The following is a 24,392-nucleotide window of genomic DNA, read 5'->3' as shown; positions in this document are numbered from 1 at the left end:
CAATGTTATACTATGTGACCATGTACACTGTCTCGTTTATTACCGTTTTTATGCAGTTGTGTTTAACAGCGTTTCCTTGAAAGCAAAAATAATGAGTTCAGACGCAGAAGATTTCCACGTTTCAGACACTAAACACGGCTATACGCGGTAACCCGCGTTTCGTTTATAGGTGCTTTTCGTTTTTGCCCATAAAAAAAAGGTATTTCTAAAACGCAAACGTAGCAAAACGCCACTAAACGCAGCATGTAAATGCATCAAAACAGACGTTTTAAAACGTAGGTTACTAGCTGTCAAGTTTAATCATTTAGGGGCCGTTGTAAAAACGTTCCGTGTACACGGAACCTAAGAATACATGATATGTGTCCAGTAAGTGGTAAAAGTGGCAATGCACATGTAGTAGTGATGTGATCATTTCTTTGCCCATTTACCAAGTGCATGTGTGCATGTTATGCAGTGTTTGTTTGCCCCTTTTCCAATATGGTTGCTATGCTCTCTCTCTCACAAAGGATGCGGTCATCAAGAAGAGCAGAGGATGGCAAGGAGTTTTGTGGGCAAATGGGTGGAGAGACAGGCATATGGAGAGAACAGTAATGGCTGCTAAGAGAACACAGACTGAGTAAGTTCTGCAGTGTCACCTCGCTGAGAAATACGTAGAGACTGTTAATAATTTCATGTTCCCGTTTGGAAAATACTAACTTAATGTTGGATGGTTCACTGAATGTTATTTCTTCAATACATGGACTTTCAAATACAATGCTGTGTGGCTTACAGTCTGAGTGAAGATATATTTCTCAATTGGGATTTCACTTGCTATTTACAAGCCCCAATTGAGTGGAGGCATTGTGCTTGTTAGAGATCCTGTCCTGATCACACAGATTATGAAGACTCTGCTCCTAAATACTATACAGGTGGTGCCATCATACCTCAGTATCCGCAGAGAAAAAAAAAAAAAAAAAAAAAAAGAATAGTGCTACCCACATATTGCCATTAACCTTACTGCCAGGGCTATCATAGGAAACCGTATATACCTGAAAAACATCTATACTGAATGTTGGATAAGCAACTGGGCTCCTTGGTGTACAAAAGACTCAATGTCAGCTATGTGTATTCTACTTATATACAGTTTTCTTTTCATATGCAGCTCATTTAATGAATATTCCTCTTTAGCTAAAAACATAGCTTTGGTCAATACATAATAAACCAGTCAAAAGTGTAAACAGGTTTTAGAAAGTATGCATTATTTCTGACTTTAACAACCGTTCCAAAATACATACATTGGCAACTTAGATTGTAAGCTCTAACCCTTCTTATATTGAAATGTGCAGTTACCCAACAAAGCTTCCTTATGTTCAGAAATGGGAGAGTGACCTGGGTATAGAACTTAATACCTCGGACTGGAATCAAATATGGCGAAACACTAAATCGGCTTCCTCGAATATAATAGCATTGGAAGCGGGCTATAAGGTATTAATGAGATGGTACCTGGTGCCAAGCAGAATAGCTAAATATGCACCAAACTGCACCGGACATTGCTATAGGGGTTGCATCACCAAAAGTACATATTTTCATACTTGGTGGACGTGTCCAATAGTACAGAAATTCTGGGATAAGATTTTCAAGATAGTAAATGCGGTGACTAAATTGAGAATACTTCCAGACCCTAAATTGGCACTACTGAATTTAAAGCCCATCAATCTAACACACACGCACTTCAAGCTACTAACACAACTCTTTACGGCAGCCAAACAAACCATAGCAAAAGCTTGGAAAACTCCAATTTTATCAACAACGGAAACAAAAAATAGAATGAATATTGCTATGACGCACGCCAAAATTGAAGCGTTAGAAACGGACACGATCGCCAACTTTGAAAAAATATGGAACCCTTGGATACAATATGCTATACCAGAAAATTTTAATAAAGGTGTAATGATGCCATGGTAGCTTTCCTATACAAAAATAACCGTTGTACATTTCATGCTTTGACGACGGATCCTAGCCCATCCCTGCAGACTTCCTTACCTGACCCCCCCCCCCCCCCCCCCCATTTTCCTTCCTTTTCTTCCCTTCTTCCTTTTCCTGATCTGATACTGCATAAGGTAGTACCCTCGTGTATCTACCGCTAACTTTGAAAAGGTAGCACATTTTAGAAATTTTAAGTTGATCGGTAGTAAGGTTACATTAAATAAGGACGTATTATCTTTGATATATTATCCGCTAGCCACTAGGACAAGTTGTAAGGATTACATATTTGGCTATGTTAACTACTTAAACTCTTCCTGCGATAGTACACAGAACATGGCTAAAATATTCCCGTTTATTGTTGTTTAAGAAAGAGGATACTGTTAGTCAATCTTATGTTATAATAACCACCTGATTACTGTAACGAATGTATGCTTCATGTACAATTTATTCTTGCATTTAATAAAGATATTCTTGACGGAAATGTGGAGTTACCATACTGACTACTTCCATTTCACAAAGTGCTGCACAAACAATTGGCACTGATGAAGTCCTGCATAATAATAATAGCCTAAAGAAACATTCATAGAGTTAAGGCGGCCATACACGGTTCAAGATTCGTATCAAAGAATTTCGTACAAATTTCGCACCGTTAGTGGGCTGCAGCAACAGCCGATTTTCGTGTGGCAAACAAATTTGAGGAATCCGACATGTTGGAAATTTTTGGAAAAACAAACGATTTTCTGATCAATGATGAGACTTGTGCGAGAAATGTAATAGAAAAAAAAATGCACATGTGCAAGAAAAGAATATTCCCGGAGAGAAAAGAATATTCCCGGAGAAAAACGAAAATTCCCGGCAACATGAAGGTTTGTTTGGCCGAATTTTGAAAATCAATGGTGGCATCATAGGATCAAAAAAAAACGAACTTTCTGATTTTGAAAATAAAATTTGTTTAAAATTCGACCGTGTATGGCCTGCTTAAGGCTCCATGCACACTGAATCTGATAAACTGTCGTTTATTGTCATTTTGGCTTTTTTTTTCTTTTTAAGCCCATAAACTGAACTCTGTGTTAGCCTATGTGCCCATGCACACCTGGGCGTTTTTTAGTGTTACTGAGCTTTGGAGTTTATTGGCTTTTTTCTGAACACCCGAAATTTGCGTTCAAAGTGCCATTATTCGGCAGGAAAAACGCTAAAAAACGCAAAACGCCGAAAAAAGCTCATAAACGCTGGCGCCAGCGTTTAGCATTTTTTTTTTCATAAACGTTGAAAGGTTCCCTGCAAAGCTACTGGCATTTTTTTATAGCTTTTTTTAGCTTCAGTGTGCATGAAGCCTAAAAACCAAAGAATAACATTCAGTTTACTGTGATTTGTCGTCACATTGCTTTACATTTCCCTGTTCTTCCAACGCTTCAATTTTAATGGGTTAAAAACATTCCCCCAAAATGTCAACATAGTATATTCATATCCCTCACTACCCTAGTCATTCACTAATATAATAACTGGTAAAAGGCAGCGCCTATTACTAAATAAATAAAAGTTCATATAACAGACAGACAATAGAGATCCCACACTAGCTCCAGTGTGATGAACAGATCCACCCTGCAAATCTCCTTACCAGGGGAAATGCACCCTCATATTCTAGAGTGGTCAGTCATGCCTTGTAATGGTCAAAGAATGAGCCCCTGCCCGAGGAACTGCTCTCCACAACACATGCACCACTCCAGATAAAGCATCAAAAACTGTGTTTATAATGGGCAATCATAAACCATCCAATAGTGGTTGGCAACTAAATAAGGTAACTTCCTCCAAAGGATCCCATAACGCAGTATTTAAAATGGAATGGTCCCTTTATTAAGTAAAAAATGCTCACTCACATGAAGATGGTTTACAACGTGCATCTCAATCAAATTCCAAAATGGCCGCAACATTCAGCGTGCTTTCGTCAGGTCTCGCCGGGGACACCATCTTTGATGCTTTATCTGGAGTTGTCCACGAGTTGTGGAGAGCAGTTCTTCGGGCAGAGGCTAGTTTTTTGATCGTTACAAGGCAAGATTGACCACTCTAGAACATGATGGTCCATTTCCTCTGGTAAGGAGATTTGCCTATATCACAGTTGTGCCATGTGGATCTTTTCATCACAATGAAGCTGGAGCAGGGTCTCTACTCCGACATCCAGTACCAACTGTTTAAAAAAGTTTTTTTTGTTTTTTTTGCATGAATATCATTTTTTTAGTAAACTTCTTTATTGCACTCACGTTTTACGGATGTATCGCCGCTCGATTTCACAAAGTAAGACACCCATCTGTTTTGCTGGCATTTTTCATCTTGCTTGTGGGCATGTGAAGCCGGGACACGATGCAGCTGAGCGACCAGCAAACACCACCCATTATCGTGCATGCGCAGTATGTACACTTCAGACGTTGCCATCACAACAGGCGGCATTGTCGGAAGTGCCCACCCCGTTGTGATGGCAACAAAGCCTTCAACGCTGCCCACTTACTCCTGGGTAATGACGACACACATCTCCCAGGAGCACCAGCGATCACGGACGCCGAGGCAGAATACAAAGGACCCAATAGCAACTGTGCTGAAGGGGTAAGTAAAAAATTCCAGATGTTTTTGCTGATACATAATGCTGTTTTTTTGGGTGGAACTCCCCTTTATGTGCCGCATATTACTAGTTATAATGTTTTAATTTGAAATCAACAAATTGATGCCGACTGCTACCTCAGTACTGCATGTGTGTCCTAGCGTGGATAATTCATTTGTAAATTCACTAACCAAGGCCTGTGACCTCTGGTCACTTGGTGACAGATATTAAGTCACTTCCGCTATGCCTTTTGTATCTATAACTCCTGTACCACTTTGATTGTAAGCATTCTTCCGCCTTTTTTCTGTACACGTTTGTTCAGAATTGTACCCCTGTAATATCTCATGGACAGTGCTATGGAACAAAAAAAATCTTCAATGCCTATGCAAACTATAAATCATACCTCATCTTGATTTGCAATGACTGGAATAAAAAAGTTTTAAATAATTGCTGTGTCATCGTTTATTCTTATTGTAATGTATAATAATTTGCAAACTTTGATATAAACCACTCACTGTTTCACCTTTTAATTTTCAACAATGTTCCATTAAAGGCCTGCATTCTTATAGTCAACTTAACAATTCATTAGTAAAACTTAACCAACGGTAAGCCCAAAACTCTCATAACCACAGGATTAAATCAAACTCATCTGGTAACCCAGCCTATTCTGCAAGTAGTACTAAGGAAATCTACCAAAACAGAGTTGGTGGATTATAAAAAAGGAATCAAGTAGAACTTTGGGCAAATGCACACAGGGCGTTAGAAAAACAGAGCTGCAACGCCACTACCAAAGATAGGAAAAAGCAGCTGCAAAAACACGCTTTTAGTAGCTTTGTTTATTGGCGTTAATGCACGTTTAGCCACGCTAGCTTTTAGCGGCGTTTCTCTGCCTCCATACAAAATTAATGGTCCCCTATAAGAGCCCATTGAATTGAATAGAAGTCGCACCAGAAGTCTGATCATGATCATCTGACTTGCAGTGCGACTTGTGCACTGAGGATCTTGAAGAGGAACCCTGCAGCCTGGCAAGTAAGGAAAGCAGGGGGTGAGCGAGTGAGTGCCCCCCCTTCTCATGGACCATACCAGGCCACATGACCTCAACATTGGGGGAGTGGGTGCTTTGGGGCAGGGAGGCCTGCACCTCTCGCCCAATGCTCATGGAAACAAGGGCCTCTTCCTAACAACCCTGGCTGCTGGTTGCCAGGATCTGCGGGCGGGGGGCTTATCTGAATCTGGAAACCCTTTTAACAAGGGGACCCCCAGATCCCGGCAACCCACCCCATATGAAAAAAAAAAAAAAAGTGTAAAAAATAACAGTAAACAGGTTTTTGACAAATTCATTAAAGCAGCTCCGCGTATCTTCTTCCGATTCCTTTTCCCTCCAGCGATGTCTTCAGCCTCTGGTTCTTCTCTCACTGCTGATGAACATTTCCGCTTCCTATTCTTCCTTCTCCCTCCGTTTTTGATGCTCTCTGCTAGTGTAATGCTACGGCCGATGTGTGCCAATACTTATACAGCCAAGGGGCAGGACCACACGGCAGCGTCATCCGGAGGCTCCGCCCCTTGTGGCATCACCACCCCTTCATGCCCAGGGCAATGACTTCACAAGGGGGTGGAGTCTCTGGATGACAATGCCAGGTGACCGTGACCCTTGGCTGTACAAGTATTGGCACATGGCGGCCCTAGCATTACACTGGGAGAGTGCGTCGAGAGAACATCGGAGGAAGAACACCGGAAGAACCCACGTCGTCTTGATCAAAGTACTTCAAGTCATCATGATCCAACTTCTGGTGTGACTTTCTCATCGGGAACCATTGATTTTGCCAAAAAAAAAAAAAAAAAAAAACACACATTGATATAGCTTAACGCTGTTCAACAGCATCAGACGTTTTTACAGCTCAACAGCCTCTGCCCCTGAACGCACAGGCTGACGTTTTTTTTCTACTGCCCCTAAAACGCTTATGCCTCTGACAGTTTATGTGTGCATGGACACATGGGCTAACATGGAAGGGCGCTCAGAAGTAGTTAAAAAAAAAAAGAAAAAAGGTCAGACGCCCCTAACGGCAGCTGTAAAAATGTCCTGGGTGCATGAGCCCTTTATTATTATTTTTCCTGATTGGAACATCACAGTAAAGAAGTTCCATAAACAAGTGAAACTCTGCTGTGATTCCAAACCTCTCCCCAAAGTGCGGCATATAAGAAAATGGCATTTTGCTTACCTCGAGATTTTTGCTGGCGACATTTTTAACAACAGCTGGAAACAGCTCAGAGGCATTTTTTCCATTTGAAATCATCTAAAAAACAAAAAGTCATACATTACTAACTGCTTTTAAAGGGTAACTCCACTTCAGTGGGAAACAAATTAGTAAATAATAACTATAGCATATACTGTATAATTGCAAGCCATATTTGATTTGAATGTTATTAAAAAAAAAAGAAGAACTATCCCCTTTATAGTCTTCAGTGCTGTAATTTTCAGTAAAATGCAATATGGCTACATGGAGGCATTCTGTACACAGTTGGTGTATGGCACGCCTCCAGAAAATTTTATTTCCTGCTTGTGTGATTGGTTTACCGATTTTCCCAGAATTCTGCCTAAGATGCAAGCCAGATTTTTTATTTGTCTTAACTAAGAAATGCAACAGTAAAGTGTAAGCAGCTAAAAAGGCTGGGATTAAATTGAATCTGTGCGCAAATTCTAATCATCAAATCATTTACATATTTGAACACACATTAACCACTTAAACCCCGGACCATGTTGCTGGTCAAAGACCAGGCCACTTTTTGCGATTCAGCACTGCGTCGCTTTAACTGACAAATGCGATGTGGCTCCCAAACAAAATTGGCGTCCTTTTTTTTCCACAAATAGAGCTTTCTTTTGGTGGTATTTTATCACCTCTGCAGTTTTTAGTTTTTGAGCTATAAACAAAAATAGAGCAACAATTTTGAAAAAAAAAAATGAATATTTTTTACTTTTTGCTATAATAAATATCCCCCAAAAATATATAAAAAAAAAAATTTTCCTCAGTTTAGGCCGATAAGTATTCGTCTACATATTTTTCGGAAAAAAAAAATCGTATTGATTGGTTTGCACAAACGTTATAGCGTTTACAAAATAGGGGATAGTTTGATGGCATTTTTCTTAATTTTTTTTTTTTTTACTAGTAATGGCGGCGATCAGCGATTTTCATCGGTACTGCGACATTATGGCGGACACTTGACACATTTTTGGGACCATTGGCATTTTTATAGCAATCAGTGCTATAAAAATGCATTGATTACTATAAAAATGCCACTGGCAGTGAAGGGGTTAACACTAGGGGGCGAGGAAGGGGTTATTCATGTTCCCTGGGTGTGTTCTAACTGAAGGGGGGGTGGACGGACATGAGGAAATGACAAATCGCTGTTCATACATTGTATGAACAGACGATAGGTAATTTTTCCCGACAGGACCGGGAGCTATGAGTTTACACACACACAGCTCCCGGTTCTCGCTCTGTAACGAGCGATCATGGGTGCCCGGCGGTGATCGCGGGGGCGTGCCCCCCTATTGTCTGCTCGGCGAGATGACGTATAGCTACGTGATCTCGCCCAGCAGAGCCAATCTGCCACCATATAACTGCGGCGGCTGGTCGGCATGCAGTTAAGTAGGGGTGCACCAAATTTTTTTTTGGTGCCTAAACCCGAAAATGAAAAAAATACACTAGGCCGAAAACCGAAACAGATACCGAAAATAACTGCGATACCGAAATTAGAACCAAAATATAAAAAATAAAAATTAAAAAAGTTTTTCAAAGTTTGTCAGTAAATTTTGTAAGTAATTTTTTTTTACCTTTACCGATAGGCTGCACTCATAGGCATGCGCAGGGGGGGGTGCCGGGTGTGTCTGGGCACACCCTAATCCCCTGACATACTTGTCTACACCTGGATGAGAGGAGCAGCATATAGAACAGCAGATGCTCTGCATTTTCTGCCCTACAATCGTTGAATGCCTTCAGGAGAAAGAGGAGGAAAGGCCGGCATTCAGGGGCTGCATGGAGGAAAATGCAGAGCATCGGTTGTTCAATTTGCTGCCCAGCTGCCCCTCTCATCCAGCCTGGTGCTATATGTTTCCATCGGCTACTGTACTAGCATTGCTGGCTCCGCCTCCCATCTCCCCCTGATCCTTTGTTCCAAGTAACTTCTGCACGACCGCCCACTCAGCTTCTCCATGGCCCCGCCCATTGAATTTACAGCAGCAGGCAGATGGGGGCATGGCATCCGGGGAACTGGAAGAGCCAACTGATCGTTTCGGAATAGCAGAGGAGGTCTCCACTGTGTAAGGAGACACATTAAGCCTTGAGAGAGCCGGGGACACAGCAAGCATTTAGTTCACACAGAGCAAGCAAGTTCCACCGATCCCATCCATTCCCCCACCCAGCACTGCCACGAATCCCCCCAACATTGCCACTCATCCCATTCCCCCCCAGTACTGCCACTGATCCCCATTAGCCTCCCACCGCAACCACTTTTAAAACCACTGATCCTATCAACTTCCCAACACTGCCACTGATCGCTCCCCCCCCCAGCACTGCCACTGATCCCATCAATCCCCTAGCACTGCCACTCATCCCACCCCAGTACTGCCACTGATCCCATTCCCCTTCCCCCACCACCACTGCCAACTGATCCCATCTCACCCCCACTTTCTCCCTCTGACCAGCTCTGCCATAAGATGTAAAATGTATTGAAATAAAAAAAATGGTTTTAACACATTTTAAAATGTTTGTTTACATTTATTTAAGAGAGAGAGAGTGTGTGTGTGTGTGTGTCTGTGTGTGTGTGTATTTACTATATACACACACACCCCCACACACGTGTGTGTTTCAGTTTTGAGGTGCACACCCTAATCCAATACGCTGCGCACGCCTATGGCTGCACTGATGGGCACAGATGAAGAAGCACTACCAATATGTTGCACTGATAGGCACCGATAGGTGGCACAGATAGACGGCACTGATGGGCAATAATAGTAAGCACTGATGGACACTGAATGGCTGCACTGATGTGCATCACTTATGGGCACTGCTAGGGCTTTCCTGTAAACAGGGCACTGACGATCATTGCCCCGATTACCAGCCATGGTCTCCCCTGCGAGGAGATGCCAGTACTTCCTTGTTTACATGTGACTGGCTGTGATTGGACACAGCCGATGACATGGTTAAAGAGCCGCGGCTCTTTACAGAGATCGGGGTCACGCTGTGTCCTAGCAACACTGCTCGACCCGATCACTGTGCCGTGGGCACGCGAGAGCAGACTTTCTGGGTGCCTTTATATGACATCCACCCAGAACGAGAGCCACACTGTCCCTCTGTCATTTGAAGGTGGGCGGGCGGCAACTGGTTAAATGTAACAGAGGCACTGAAATATCATCTCCTCTCCCCTTTAGGCTTCACATGGGTTCTGGAACTTAAACTTCACAAATGAGACCTTTAGTTGTTGTGCCTGCATCCACCCCAATGTGCGCGCAACTTATGGAGGTGAATGTAGGTGCAGCCATTGCAGACAGTGTGCATTCAGAGAATCAGAATCACTGTCTATCTCCTGCAAATTTTAACATGCCACCATGCCTGCATTCACCTTCATAAGCCGCCATGCAGTTTACAGTGGATGTAGGCGCAAAAGCTTTATTCACGCAGTTTGCGTACTAGCACCCATGTGAATGAGGTTCTACTTTCTATGGAGAGCAGATTCTTGGAGGCCTGTAATGGAAACAGATATAATTTCTAAGCCATTAGAAATCCCTGACATTAATGTTTAGCCATGTTTGCCCTCTTCTTGACTGCTAAATATAGCACTGAAAGTGCTTTGTTAACGTGAATGTAAACCCTCACATATAAACAGAGAAGTGAACATACTCGGATGATACACAAGCACGAAACTAATCCTCCTACATAAGTTTTACATGTATATCTGTGGTCTTCAGCTTTATATACTGTTTAGAAAGTAGACATCCTGTTAGAATCTTCTCTTCCCGATTCACCTGTGGATGTGGTTTCTTGCCTTACACTGAGACAGCAGATTGGAGGAAAGGCACACACCCCCCTCCACATAGGCAGAGACTTGCAGAGCTGTGCTGTGAATAAATCAGCTCTCTGCTAATCATTTTATAGCACCCACCCTGACACAAATTTCAGGCTTTTCACAGTTGTGGTAGAACTTGTCAAAAGTTATCATGCAGATAACAGATGAACGGAGCAGGAGAAAGTCACAGGACTTAGGGATTAGAAGAGCTAAGAAAACACTGGAGATGTATGCATTTCATTAATCGGGTTTACATCCACTTTAAATCTGTTCGATTAACATTAGTGAGAATTCTGCCAGAAATCTTGTAAGTGGATAACCTGTTTTCTCTGCCTGTGCACAAGTAGGGAGATGAAGTATGAGTGCTGTATTCTTTGTAATCCATCAGAAATTAGGTATGCAGGGCTAGCAACATGTGCTAAAGAATTCAGAGCTGTGTCGTCATGTACACAGTACACAAAACATTGATCAGCCATAGCATTAAGATCACGACTAGTGAAATGAACAACATTACAATGGCATCTGAAAGTCAGTGGGATAAATTAGGCAGCGAGTAAACATGTTGTCCATGAAATAAAATGTGTGCAAAGCAGAGAAAATGTGCATCGCAGTTTGTTGGGTATGGGGCTTTATAGCCCCAGACCGATCAGGGTGCCCACGCTGACCCGTGTCCACAGCCAAAATCGCCGACAATGGGCACCTGAGCATCAGACCTGGACCACAATGCAATGGAAGAAGGTGGCCCGGTCTCATTAATCGTGTTTTCTTTCACATCGTGTTGATAGCTGGGTGCGTGTGCAATGATTACCAGGGAAGAGATGGCACCAGAAAGCACTAGGTGAAGAAGACGGCAAGAAAGCAGAGGCAGTGTGATGCTTTGGGCAATGTTCTGCTGGGAAATGTCCTGCCATTCATGTGGATGTTACTTTGACACGTAGCACCTGCCTCAACATTGTTGCTGACACAGTACACCCTTTCATGGAAAAAAGTATTCCCACGATAGCATTGGCCTTTTAAGCAGAACAATGCACCATCACACTGCAAAAATGGTTTAAGAATGGTTTAAGGTGTTGACTTTGTCTTCAAATTCTCCTAATCTAAATCCAAATCGAGCATCTGTGGGATGTGCTGGAAGAACAAGTCCAATCCATGGAAGCCCTGCTTCGCAATTGACAGGACTTAAATGATTTGCTACCGACAGCTCATGCCAAACACTACAGCGCAGCTTCAGAGGTCTAGATGCATCCATACCGCAACAGGTCAGAGCTGTTTTGGCAGCAAAAGAGGGACCTACCCAAGGTTAGGTGTATCATCGTAATGTTATGGCTAATCAGTGAATTCCTGGCACATCAGCTATTTTTCTGTGCATGACCTACAGAGATGTACTAAATGTTGTTTTTTGGCCGTGACATACGCTTTAAAATCTCCCAATCTAAAGATAAATTACGTTGGAGTACAAGCTGCTAGTGAGGCCAGGAGCTTTAAAGATCCTTAGCTGCTTGTTAGGAATATGCAATACTTTTATGTCCATAGTCTTGGCACATGTGCACATTATCCATTACCTGAAACCTTTGGCTTTGCCCTGCATTAGGACAACCTGCATTTTAAAGAACATCCAGTTTGCCAAACCCCCCCCCCCCCCCTCCCCCCTCCTCGCCCTAAAGCCACATTGATTTTGTACTGGTACATTGTTATAGCCATCTTTGGCCAACAACCCCTTTCACAAGGCATGATTTTTTTTTTTTTACATTTGATGGAAAAATTGCTACAGAATTCCTCGACAACCCAGTCATTTAGACACGTTATCCGTAAAAAAGGGGAGGGACTTGAATTCAAATTGGCTAATCAAATCCTTTATATCATGTGACCATATCTCTCTATACAATGGCTGCCAAAGAATCCGAGAACACCAGTTTCTTATGTTATTATAGGTTGACCTAATAGACGGACCATAACAAACTACAGAACGTGCTTAATTAGTTTAGAAGTGTGAACCATATAGAAAAGAATCATGATAAATTGCACATAGGTCTTTTATCTTAATGCACACAATGCATAAAGATGAAAAACCTTCTGACTTTACAACCACTTTAACCGTTTGCTAACCAGCCGTCGTCGTTATACAGCAGCGAAAGGTCGGCTCTCCTGCACAAATCGGTGTAGCTGTACAGCCGCTCAGACGGGAGCTCGGCGGGGCATGCTCGCTCCCGTCGGTCGGGCGGACTAAATTTTTACCGGCGACCCGCGATAGCCCAATACAGAGGCTGAACAGAGAAAAAGGTGATTCCCTTTTTTCTGACAGGGATCTACTGTTTCCAGTAATCAGAAACAATGATCTCTATCATGTGCCAGTAAGCCCACCCCCTACAGTTAGAACACACCTAGGGAACATATTTAACCCCTTTATCGCCTCCTAGTGTTAACCCCTTCCCTGCCAGTGACATCTACACAGTAATCAGTGGCTATTTATAGCACTGGTCGCTGTATAAATGTCAAAAAAGTGTCTGCCGCAATCCCACTAAAAATTGCAGATGGCCGCCATTACCAATAAAAAACAAAAGTCCCTAAATCTATCCTATAGTTTGTAGATGTCATACGTTTTGGGCAAACTAATCCGTATTATGCCTATTACGATATTTTTTTCCAAAAATATGTGGAAGCATATATATCGGCCTAAACTGATGAATTCATTTGTTTATTTTTTTGGGGATATTATTTCAAAATTGTCACTCTTTGATTATAGCACAAAAAATAAAAAACCACAGCGGTGATCAATTACCACCAAAAAAAAAAAAAAAGCTCTATTTGTGGGGGTGGGGTTGGAGAGAGAAGAGGACATCAAAGTTGTTTGGGTAAAGCGTTGCACGACTGAGCAATTGTCAATTAAAGCCGCGCAGTGCTGCATCGCTAAAAATGGCCTGGTCATTAAGGGGCAAATCCTTTCCGGGGCTGAGGTGGTTAATCAGCATAATGTTCGCACATCTATAGGGTTCATATCTGTCAGAATTAAGTGAAAAAGAGCCATACCCCGATAATTCTTTTCATCGCCTCCAGTTTGGATGAATCTTTGCTGCTTTCCAACATCTGTTTTAAGTCTTCATTTCTAAAAAGAATAGAGAAAAGGTTCAATAAAAATAAAGAAAATTTAAAAACTTCTTTGCGGGTACATCAGTTTATTCAAATGAATCTGACAACAGCATGGCTTCGTAGTAGAAGTGTAAACTGGTCTGCCTGCTGTCCAGAAATTGGCAACCTGTATGGCCTGCTTAACAAGAAAATCCACTACTGTAGCAAGAGGGCTAAAAGTGCATATAAAAATAAATAAATAACCAGCCCCTACATCATGTGGCTCAACTGGTTTTCCTTTTTCAGGCTTCTTTGCCCTTTATTTCCACTTGGTAAGCCTGCTAACACTTTCCTGTCCTAGCTCATTGCACTCATTTATGGAAAGCATTTGTCACCCTAGGCCGCTATCCTGATATGTACTACAAACACGTCTTCCTCTCTGCATCTCCCTTACATGGGGAGACAACGTAACTTGTAGTTTGTAAAAAAAATCTCTTGTAGGGTGAAAGAAAAATCACAAAAAAAAAAAATTTATTCCAAGCTGTGACACTACATTTCTGGCAAGATTAACAGGAATATGCTAAAAAAAAAAAAATAGGGTGGATAAAAATCAAATGATATAAAAATAAAAACGGATTATTTTGATTTAAATGGGATTTGATTTTTATAAAATTTTAATAAAATGTTTTTGGAGTAAAAAATCTAAAAGATAGTTTAAGACATTAATAATTTAGTTTATTCAGCAAGAAATGGAGCTTAGTTATGTAGAATGAGCCCGAGATAACATGCACTGCATTAATTCATTTACACAATATCACAGTAACCATGAGATAATATCAGGAATATCGCTTTATCCCATTGTTTTGCGAATCTATGTACACTACAAACTGTACGATTGAACCGGTTCTGATATCGCTGTTTTACCAACCCAACAAGCTTAATATTCTAGGAGGAAACCTTCACTTTGTTTGCAAATATTAAAGATTCCAACTATCAGCAAGAATAAGTCCTTACATTTAAAAGCGCACCTGTCATTTTAGATCCAATATGGGTGCGCCAGTTAGTGGGCATCCACTCACCTGCTGCCACCACGTCCCTCAGCAACAAGCGTCTCTGCCGCATCACCAGCTGTCCCATTAAAGTGAATGGGACCGACGATGATTCAACAGCGCGTCAGAGGAGGAGCCGCTGCAAGACAGATGACAGTTGCTCTTTAAGAATTATGATTTAAATCAAACCTTTTTACTAGTATGGCATGTAAAACCTTTTTTTAATGCACACCATCACTACGCAGTGGTGTCAACCGACACAATGAAAAACTAGGTAAGCTGGCTTGTCTTTGGATTGGTACTGTACTGGGCAACACTGCCCCGCATATCCCAACTCAAAAGGTGTGAATGAGCCCTTAAAAGCTGATGCATTTGATGTGAGGAAGTTATAGTTTGGCTAGGGGAACGGTACGTTTAGGGAAAGAACATGAAACTATATGGGCTGGGGAAGAACATGAAACTATATGGGCTGTAATGCAATTTTAGATACAGTTTCTATTGTACAGATGGGGGGCTTTCATTTTGGCACATAAAAGGTTGTTTTTGTCAACCTGCAGAAGGCTCCATTAACACTTGTGCAACTCCTAAGTCAGGTGACTTTGGGATGCAACTTTGGATGGGTGCAACTTGGATGTGAATTGTTGTCCATCTGCAAAGTCGACCCCACTGTTGCATCTAAAACCTTCAGGTACGATGTTCCATGCAACTTTTGAGGGTTAACATTGAAGTCTATGGCCCACAAGTTAAATGAAATCTGGGCCAAAGTAGCGCATGAACTACTTTGAAGTCGCTGAAACTTTAAGTCACACATATGAATGGTAATCAATGGAAACCATGGGGTATGACATGTAAGGTGGCTTTGGTGTCCAAAGTCATAGGACAAATTGCACAAGTGTGAATGGGGTGTAAATGACCCAGCAGAAACTTTTTATACAAACTAATCTGCTTCACCTAAACAAAAAGGCTGAATGACTGAATAAAGTTAACTCATTCTGATGAATTCTGGGGCAGCGATTTATACTCTATAAAATACAACCGACCTACACTATTGATGGCCGAACAAAAATAATCTTCTGTATAAAGTTTGTAAATATACAATCACATCTGCTCATTTCATATAGAGGTTACGTCTCCTCTTACTCCTGCCATTTAATACTGTTTGTTGGCGATCGTGTGATCTCTCTGCATCTGCCAAAGAGCAATTATCTGATTGAAAACAATCTCAGTCTGATGACATAAAACATCCAGTGATATGGTAGTCAGAGCCCATGTGTTGCATACCTCCGAGAACTCATCGTTTATTATGGAACATACCTTTTCACCAAAATTAACCATGTGGTGATAACACTGTCTCCAGCAAAAGTTCAAGAATTCTACAACAGTAAATCTTTGGTTTGCGAACATAATTCATTCCAGAAACATGCTTGTAATCCAAAGCACTTGTTTATCAAAGCATTTTTTTTACAGGGTATAAAAGAGAAGAGAGGCACCTCTAAGTGTAGCAAGAAGTTGCTAAATGTTGTACCTTCATTAAATGTAACCATATTGTTACACTTAGAGGCTATTCTTTTTATACTCAGTTGTGACATGACGCTACTCTTATATCAAGACATCGCTTGTATATCAAGGCAAATTAAAACATTTTGCTTGTCTTGCAAAACGCTCTCAACCCAAGTTGCTCAAATCAAGGTTTTACTGTATATAAAAACAAACAAAGTGAACATGTATGTAACTTATGTCACTGGACCTCAAAAGGATATCAAAATATATTTTAAATGCAGTTTATAGATATAAAAAATAAAATAAAAATAAAAACACACACACACACACACACACAAAGTACTCATCACAGAAGTGGTATTTTACTGTACTTTCTATAATCCTTTATTATGGGATAATCACTTTTCTTTCTAATAAAACTTTAATACTGTTTTTCATTTGTTATTCGCTTGGTAAGACCAAAAATGTATTGAATAGTAAACTACCCAATGCTGTGGCTCTGGTTTATATTGTAGTAGCGGCAATTTGCTTTTTTAGGGTCAAATCATAGAGATTAAACTGCTAGCTACAAAATGTCTGCCAATTGCTGGTGTTCACAATTTGAAGCAGCAATTAATCACTGCTACAACATCACTTGTCTGCCATGGTCGTGCTCTGCTACAAATAGTGAACACAAAACAAATGTATAGAAGCAGACCCACGCTAAAAACTTTAAATACCCAGGAAAAGTAAAGCACCCCTGAAGAAGTCACCATTTGACAAAACGCATTGTGGCGGAGCCAGACAGGCTGAGGTCACCACATATTACACTTGCTATTGATTTTTTAAATTAACACTATGGTACGTTACCACATGTGAGTGTTCTTAATCTTTTTTTTTTAATAAAATAGTTTAAAACTAGTTTACACTGAGTATTTTGGTTTCTCCTTTTTATATTCAGATCCTTGGGAGATATGGTTACATGTGAAAGGATAGAGGAGTCTGAAGGAGAGCATACTTGTGTTAATAAGCTGCATATGACTATTTTAGTATGATGTAAATGCACATTGTATTTATTTACCTTTATGTTACATTACATTTGTTATTTTGGTTGAACTGGATGGACTTTTTTTTTCCAACCAGACTATAACTATATTACATGCACTGGAGTGGAATTACATTTTTAATATTATCACATATAGGTTGGCAGAAATAGCGCTGCATATTTTGTTTTTAGAATGGGATTGTCGCTGGGGAGGTGATCTGTACATGAAACACTGCTTAAACTCCATGACTGGGCAACGGAGCTACAAAAACACAAAAAAATTGTGGAGTAAGGAATTCCATAGAAAATAACCATGGCTACCTTTGTAAGTATTCAAAGTTCAAAAATGCTGCATTTCTAAAACCAGAATAACTGCATGCCTAACCATCGGCACAATCCTGCATTCAGCCGCAACCAGAAAAGAGTAGCACGTGTCGCTGCCTCACAATGGCAAACAAATAAATGAAGGTGAAGTGATCTAATTCAGTGAACAAAGGCAAACAGGTTAATTAGGACTGTTCATAAATTACTTCCAGACATCCTCCATCCAACCTTGTCTGCACAAAATTACAAGAGCGCATTAAGAGACCGTGTAGGATGTATCCCACACATGTCATTGTGGATTCCCATATGTATAATACTAAACACAACTACAAATCTGGCAAGATTTCATTACGCTTTTACCAGTTTACCTGGAACTCAAAAGAGAGTTCTACTTTTTTACTTCGATTTTTTTCAATTTGTATTGTTTTATAGCAGTCTTTTTTTTTTTTTTTTTTTGTTTAACCACCTCAATACTGGGCACTTTCACCCCCTTCCTGCCCAAGCCATTTTTCAGCGATGTCATAATTTGAATGACAATTGCGCGGTCGTGCAACACTTTACTCAAATTAAATTTGAATATTTTTTTCCCCACAAATAGAGCTTTCTATTGGTAGTATTTGATCAACTCTGCGTTTTTAATTTTTTCCGCAAAAATTTGCAATATTTTTAACTTTTTGCTATAATAATGATCCCCAAAAAATTAACATATTTTTGGTAAAAAAAAAAAAAAAATATCGCAATAAGCGCATATTGATTGGTTTGCGCAGAAGTTATAGTGGCTACAAAATGGAGCATAGATTTATAGCATTTTTTTTATTTTTTTTGTTAACTAGTGATTTTTATTGTGACTTTTATTGCGGCGGACACTTGACACTATTTTGGGACCATTCACATTTATACAGCGAACAGTGCACTGTGATTACTGTGTAAATGTGACTGGCAGGGAAGGGGTTAACACTAGGGGGTGATCAAGGGGTTGAATGTGTACCCTGCGAGTGATTCTAACTGTAGGGGAGGGGACTGACTGGGGGAGGTGACCGATCTGTGTCCCTATGTACAAGGGACACAGCATCAGTCTCCTCTCCCTGACAGGATGTGGATCTCTGTGTTTACACACAGAGATCCACGGTCCTGCTCAGTTACTGGGCAATCGTGGGTGCCCGGCGGAACATTGCGGTGGCCGGGCACGCACATCGGGTTCCCAGTAACGCGGCAGGTGCGCCCTAGTGGCTTGGCAAGACGACATCCAAGAACAAGAGCACTATCGTGCCGCCGTCACTTGGCGTCGGCCGGTAGTAAACTGGTTAAAGCACAAAAAATTTGAAATCGCAGAGATGATCAAATGCCACCAAAACAAAGCTCAATTGGTGGGGGGGGGGGGGGGGGGGACAAATTTAATTTGGGTACAGAGTTGCATGGCAGCGCAATTGTCAGTTAACCACTTCAGCTCCGGAAGATTTTGACCACTTCCTGACCAGGCCATTTTTTTGCAATACGGCACTGAGTTGTTTTAACAAAAAAATTGCAGTCATGCGACGCTGTACACAAATACAATTGATGTTCTTTTTTTTCCCCCCCCACAAATAGATTTTACGGTATATTTTTTTACTTTCTGCTATAAAACATTCCCAAAAAGAATGAAAAAATAAATCAAATTTCTTCATCAATTTAGGCCAATTTGTGTTCTGCTAAATATTTTTGGTTAAAAAAAAATCCCAATAAGCGTATATTGATTGGCTTGCACAAAAGTTATAGCGTCTACAAACTATGGGATATATTTAGGGACTTTATTGTTTTTGCTAGTAATGGCAGCGAACAGTGATTGTTAGTGGGACTGCGACATTGTGGCGGACAAAAATTGGACACTGACACTTTTTGGGGACCCCCCAACAGCTAAAGCATTGGACCACCAGATGAGTCCAATACTTGTTGCCCCCCCCCCCCCCCCTTTGGACGTTATGGAATCTTCTACTGGCTCATATATCTGGTAGTAACATATAAGCCAGCTAAAGAAACAGTGACCAGACCGGAGAAATCATTCTACACAGCCCAAGTATAGAAGACATTGCGGCAAATGGGGAGCAGAGAAGTGGCAGCTTGTTACTGCACGGGATGCTGAAAAACAAGTACGGTATAAACAGTAAAATCTTTTTACAGCAGAGCCATTTTGCAAATGTGACCCTATATCTATATTATAAATGATTAATTCTTCATCCCAAATGGATGCAAGCTTTGGGGGGAAAACTAATACGTATAGAGAAAATTAGACTTCTGGTCTGCTCATGCATAACTTGAGCACACGGCCATTTCAGATCCATACACACTATGGGGTGAACCCTATGAGAATCTCAGCCCAACATACATACTAATGTACATACAAGCAGTATGAAAGAAGAAAACAGGTCAGATTTCTGCCAATATAACAGTCAGAAGCCCTCGTTGCATGGGCCCCTGTAGCAGGGAGGAAAAGTACACACAATTTTATTTAGCTGGATGAATTGCAACAGGTGAGAAAAAAAAAAATCCAATAGGTGTTCACTGAAAACCTATCAAAGGACAAAGCCTTCTACTTAAGAGTAATGACTGGTAAGTTTACTGATCTAAAGAGAATAGTTATGTCACTGACGCCCAGCTATGACTAATGCCTCACCACACCATGTGTTAAGAAAAAAAATTCCGTACAATGAAAACCTTGCATAAATCATTAAACTACTCAGAAGTCCATTATGAAAATCAGTTATGGCGGATGTCACTAATCACTCGGAAAATAGTGACAAGATACCAGGTACAGCAGCCATAGACATTACAATCTGATGTTACAGTTTAATGGGGATTTATCCACATCTAAAAAATCATATAAACGATTATGTATACCCTCACACTATAATATGTTGGTACACTGAAAAGTAAAGTACAGTCGATACAGATGGCAATGTCTGTGGCCAGTTAGGCACTATTAACACTAGGTGCGCCGCAAACTTGATTTCCGGCTCACAATTTTGTCAGCGCAATTCCCGCATGGAAAAGTGTTTTGTACATAGGACAGGCCATTCATTATGCCCGAAACAAGCCAAAAGAGGGATTTTACACCCTCCAGGAGCAATTGTACACCCATGTTTTGCAACACGACAAAACGCAGAAAAATCAAACCACGTTTTGCCACGATTTGGAATTGCAGGCAGAAACACACAAATACTCTTTGTGATTCTATACTGCTCATATATATATAAGGAGCCTTAAAGGAGGAGCTCCAGTCTCTCAAAACCATAACACCCCATTTACATCTCAGTCATTTTCTGCTTGGAGCTCCAAGATGCTCAGCAAGCAAAATCCCATTCATTCCGCTGTCATTGGCCCCTGTTCACATCTGAGCATTTTGTCGCCTGTAGCAAAACACCCATTTCTGAAAAAAGTACATGAGCTTTTCTTAGGCAGATTGGAACAATTATGGCCACAAAGACTTCAATGGGAATGGCTGAAACACATGCAACATGAGCATTTTATGAGCAGTTTCTTGCTTGTCTGCTGGCCAAAGAACAGTTATCTGATACCCCCAATGTCCTCCCCTTAGTGCGTGACTAATATAATATTGAGACCCCTTTTCACACAGGAGGCATTTTTCAACTGCAATCCCGGTCTAAAAAGCCAGAGTGCTATCACACTGGGGCGCTGTGCTGGCAGGGTGTCAAAAGTCATGCCAGCAGCTTCTTTACAGCTCTTTAGGGTGCTTTTAACCTTTTTCCGGCCGCTAAAAGCGCCCCGCTAGCAGCCAAAAACCCACCGCAAAAACTAGGGTAAAAATAGCGGTGCTTTAACGCTGACGCCCGGCAATTTTCAGTGTGAAAGCACTCTAAAGCTTTAATACACATGTAAAACACATGTAATACACTTGTAAAACGCTTGTATACGCTCGATCAGGTGTGAATGCATAAATACATACCCATTAATTAACTGGGGGCAGGTCTGCTCAGCACCGTTTAGTCTGATTTCTTCTGCAGTGGGCTCTGGACTCAAAGTAAGCTGAAGGTTATCAGCCAAATTAAGAACAGACTTGACAGCAGAGGCTGAGCTGACTTTCCTTAATAAAGACGTTTGATATTCCATGGTGCACTGGTCCAATCACATGTGTAGAACACTGTTGCAAAATCTTCTGGCTTGATTGTGATAAATCCCTCAGACACAATGAAGGTGGCAGAACAGGATACCAACTCCCGTTAGTAGGCAGACAGTTTCTTCAAAAGTGGCTTGGAGCAACTTGTCATCCAGTATGCATATTTTCAAGGGTCTGCTTGACTAATGAATCTTTCATGCTTGTTCATGTTCAGAAACGGGAAGAATGAAAAAACAGAAGTTGCTCTTTTTTTTCTTTTTGCTCATGGGCAACTTAAGATGACACAGCCCCACATTTCTTGATCACATGACACGAGCGAGAAAGTGAAATAAAAACCTGCTCCTGTCTCAAGAATGCACAGTAGCCTCTCCACAAGCAAGCTAGAGGAAATGTTGTTCTACTAGTAGAGTATGTGTATAAGCCCTAGCACAGACCATCCCCTAAGGTGTGTCTACTTTTTATAGATCTCATTCACAGCTACATAAAAAGGTTAATGAGTTGCTTGAATCAGTTCCTGCAAGGTAAAGCCAATGTCCTCCTACCTCTATGATAGAATATCCAGTACTTTGATGGATTTACAGGGTGGATGTTTAGCAAAGACCCAATTAAAACTAATGCGAGCATCAAGAGCCTCAGTGTCCCCTTTCACAGTCAGTCAGTTAAAAAAAAAAAAAAATCAAAAGCATGAAAATACAATAGTGCCGATATATATAGTTACGTAGTTAGTCAGGTTGAAAAAAGACACAAGTCCAGCCAGTTCAACCACAAAAAATAAACAAACAAAATAAAAAACACAGTACAATCCCATACATCCAACTTCATACCCACAGTTGATCCAGAGGAAGGCAAAAAAAACAGCAGAGCATGATCCAATTTGCTACAGCAGGGGAAAAAATTCCTTCCTGATCCCCCCCGAGAGGCAATCGGATTTACCCTGGATCAACTTTACCTACAAATCTTAGTACTCAGTTATTTTATGTACATTTAGGAAAGTATCCAGGCCTTTCTTAAAGCAATCTACTGAGCTGGCCAGAACCACCTCTGGAGGGAGTCTGTTCCACATTTTCACAGCTCTTACTGTGAAAAAACCTTTCCGTATTTGGAGGTGAAATCTCTTTTCCTCTAGATGTAATGATGCAATAGCCAACAGAAACCAGGCATCTCCCCACTGGTTCTTAAAGTGGAGTTCCACCCATTTTTTTATGTTTGTCTGTGCTGCATGCCCTAATCTCATAGTGTTCAGAATGGACAATTTTTATTTAATTAGTTGCTTGTAAATACCTTTATTTTGTAATCCTTCATCACTTCCTCCTCCTTATTAGCCTAGGCTATTAAGTCACAAGGCTATTTGCAAGGGTTTCTGGGATAGGCATCATGTTTCCCAGTAGTCCTTGCAAACCTGACTGAAACCTATTACATTGCTTGTGCAGCACTGAGCATGTGCGAGATATGCAAAGCTGAAATCCAGGAAGTCATACAGTCTGGCTTCATGATGCCCACACTTGAGATGGGCACGGTCTATTTCTAGATTATAAACTATCTAAATGCTGTAACAACCTAACAGAACGGACCTTAGTTTACAGACTAACATTACTAGAATACATTAAGCTTGTGTATTCCAGGGGTATTTATATTTAAAAAGTGAAATTGTGGGTGGAACTCCCCTTTAAGAAATATTAAACCAAGCATTAGTGTTCATCTGATTATCGGTGTGGCGCATATTCACTTTTTTTTTTTTTTTTTTTTTTTTTTTTGAGTATCGGTGACAAACAAGCTTACTAATATTGCTTCAAGGGGTTGTAACTGGGGTGAAGCCGGAATCTGCATTGTTTGGGTTTCGAATCTAGTAATCCAGAAGCCATGATTAAGCACCAACCAATAGTGTGAAACACTTAGGCTGTTAATGCCCATTTTGCTGTGATTTGTAGCGCCAATTTTCATATTTTTTACAAATAAAAAAAGACAGCCATCAAGGTTTTGAGTGCGGCTGTCCATTTATCTTCTCTATCACTTGCCTTGCGCATTGCCGGCACCCTTGAATTCCTGAACATTGATTACATAAGCATACCCACCTGGAGCAGCAACTCTTTTTCCCCAACCCAGAAGCAATGTCATGACATCACTTCCGGATTACTGGCATCCTAAAAGGCGGCAGTTTTAAAAATAGAAAGCATTCAAAAACGCAGATCTTGCCGTTTTGAATACTTTCAAGTTCAAAGGAGGGGATTTGGGGTCTACTAGAACCCAGATCCCTCCATAAAGAGTACCTGTCATTGCTTATTACTGTTATAAGGGATGTTTACATTCCTTGTGACAGTAAAAGTGAAAAAAAAAAAAAAAAACTTTAAATCTACAGAATATCGGCACGTGATATTGGTTATTAGAGCTGCACGATTCTGGCCAAATTGACAATCGCAATTCCAATACATTGGACTCAAAGTTAATTATTGCAGTTTTAAAGAGTAAGAAAACCCTGTTGGGTTTTACTTCCTCTTTATTTCCCTGCAAAAGTAAAGCATAATAGGCTACTATGCATCGCATAGTAGCCCATTATGTGTCACTTACCTGAAACCGAAGCCTGCAATATCACTGCTGTCCCCAGTGCAGAAATTGTCCATTCTTCACCCCTCTTCCTTCCAGGGCCACGAACTCCGGCTCTGTGACTGACTGGAGTCGTGGGAGCCACCAGTCATGGCA

General features: G+C 41.0%; 1 protein-coding gene across 3 annotated transcripts in view; it reads right to left on the bottom strand.

Moving 5' to 3' along the window:
- The window catches only part of AP3B1 (adaptor related protein complex 3 subunit beta 1), a 468,642-nt gene that overhangs the window by 369,963 nt on the left and 74,287 nt on the right, over positions 1-24,392 (bottom strand). Inside the window, exons 1-3 of one of the 3 annotated variants that reach the window (XM_040340820.1) lie at positions 21,525-21,816; positions 13,649-13,724; positions 6,778-6,852 (exon numbers count right to left, since the gene is read on the bottom strand). In XM_040340820.1, the coding sequence (XP_040196754.1) occupies positions 6,778-6,852; positions 13,649-13,724; positions 21,525-21,688 (315 nt within the window). In that variant the 5' untranslated portion in view covers positions 21,689-21,816. Of the gene's footprint in view, positions 1-6,777; positions 6,853-13,648; positions 13,725-21,524; positions 21,817-24,392 lie in introns of those variants that run through there. The other 2 variants (XM_040340803.1, XM_040340812.1) reach the window with 2 other exon arrangements.

The sequence above is a fragment of the Rana temporaria genome, chromosome 1 (genome assembly GCF_905171775.1).
Source record: "Rana temporaria chromosome 1, aRanTem1.1, whole genome shotgun sequence".
Taxonomy (NCBI): Eukaryota; Metazoa; Chordata; class Amphibia; order Anura; family Ranidae; genus Rana; species Rana temporaria.
Note: the sequence above shows the minus strand (reverse complement) of the source record. Positions and strands in the feature narration are given on the sequence as shown.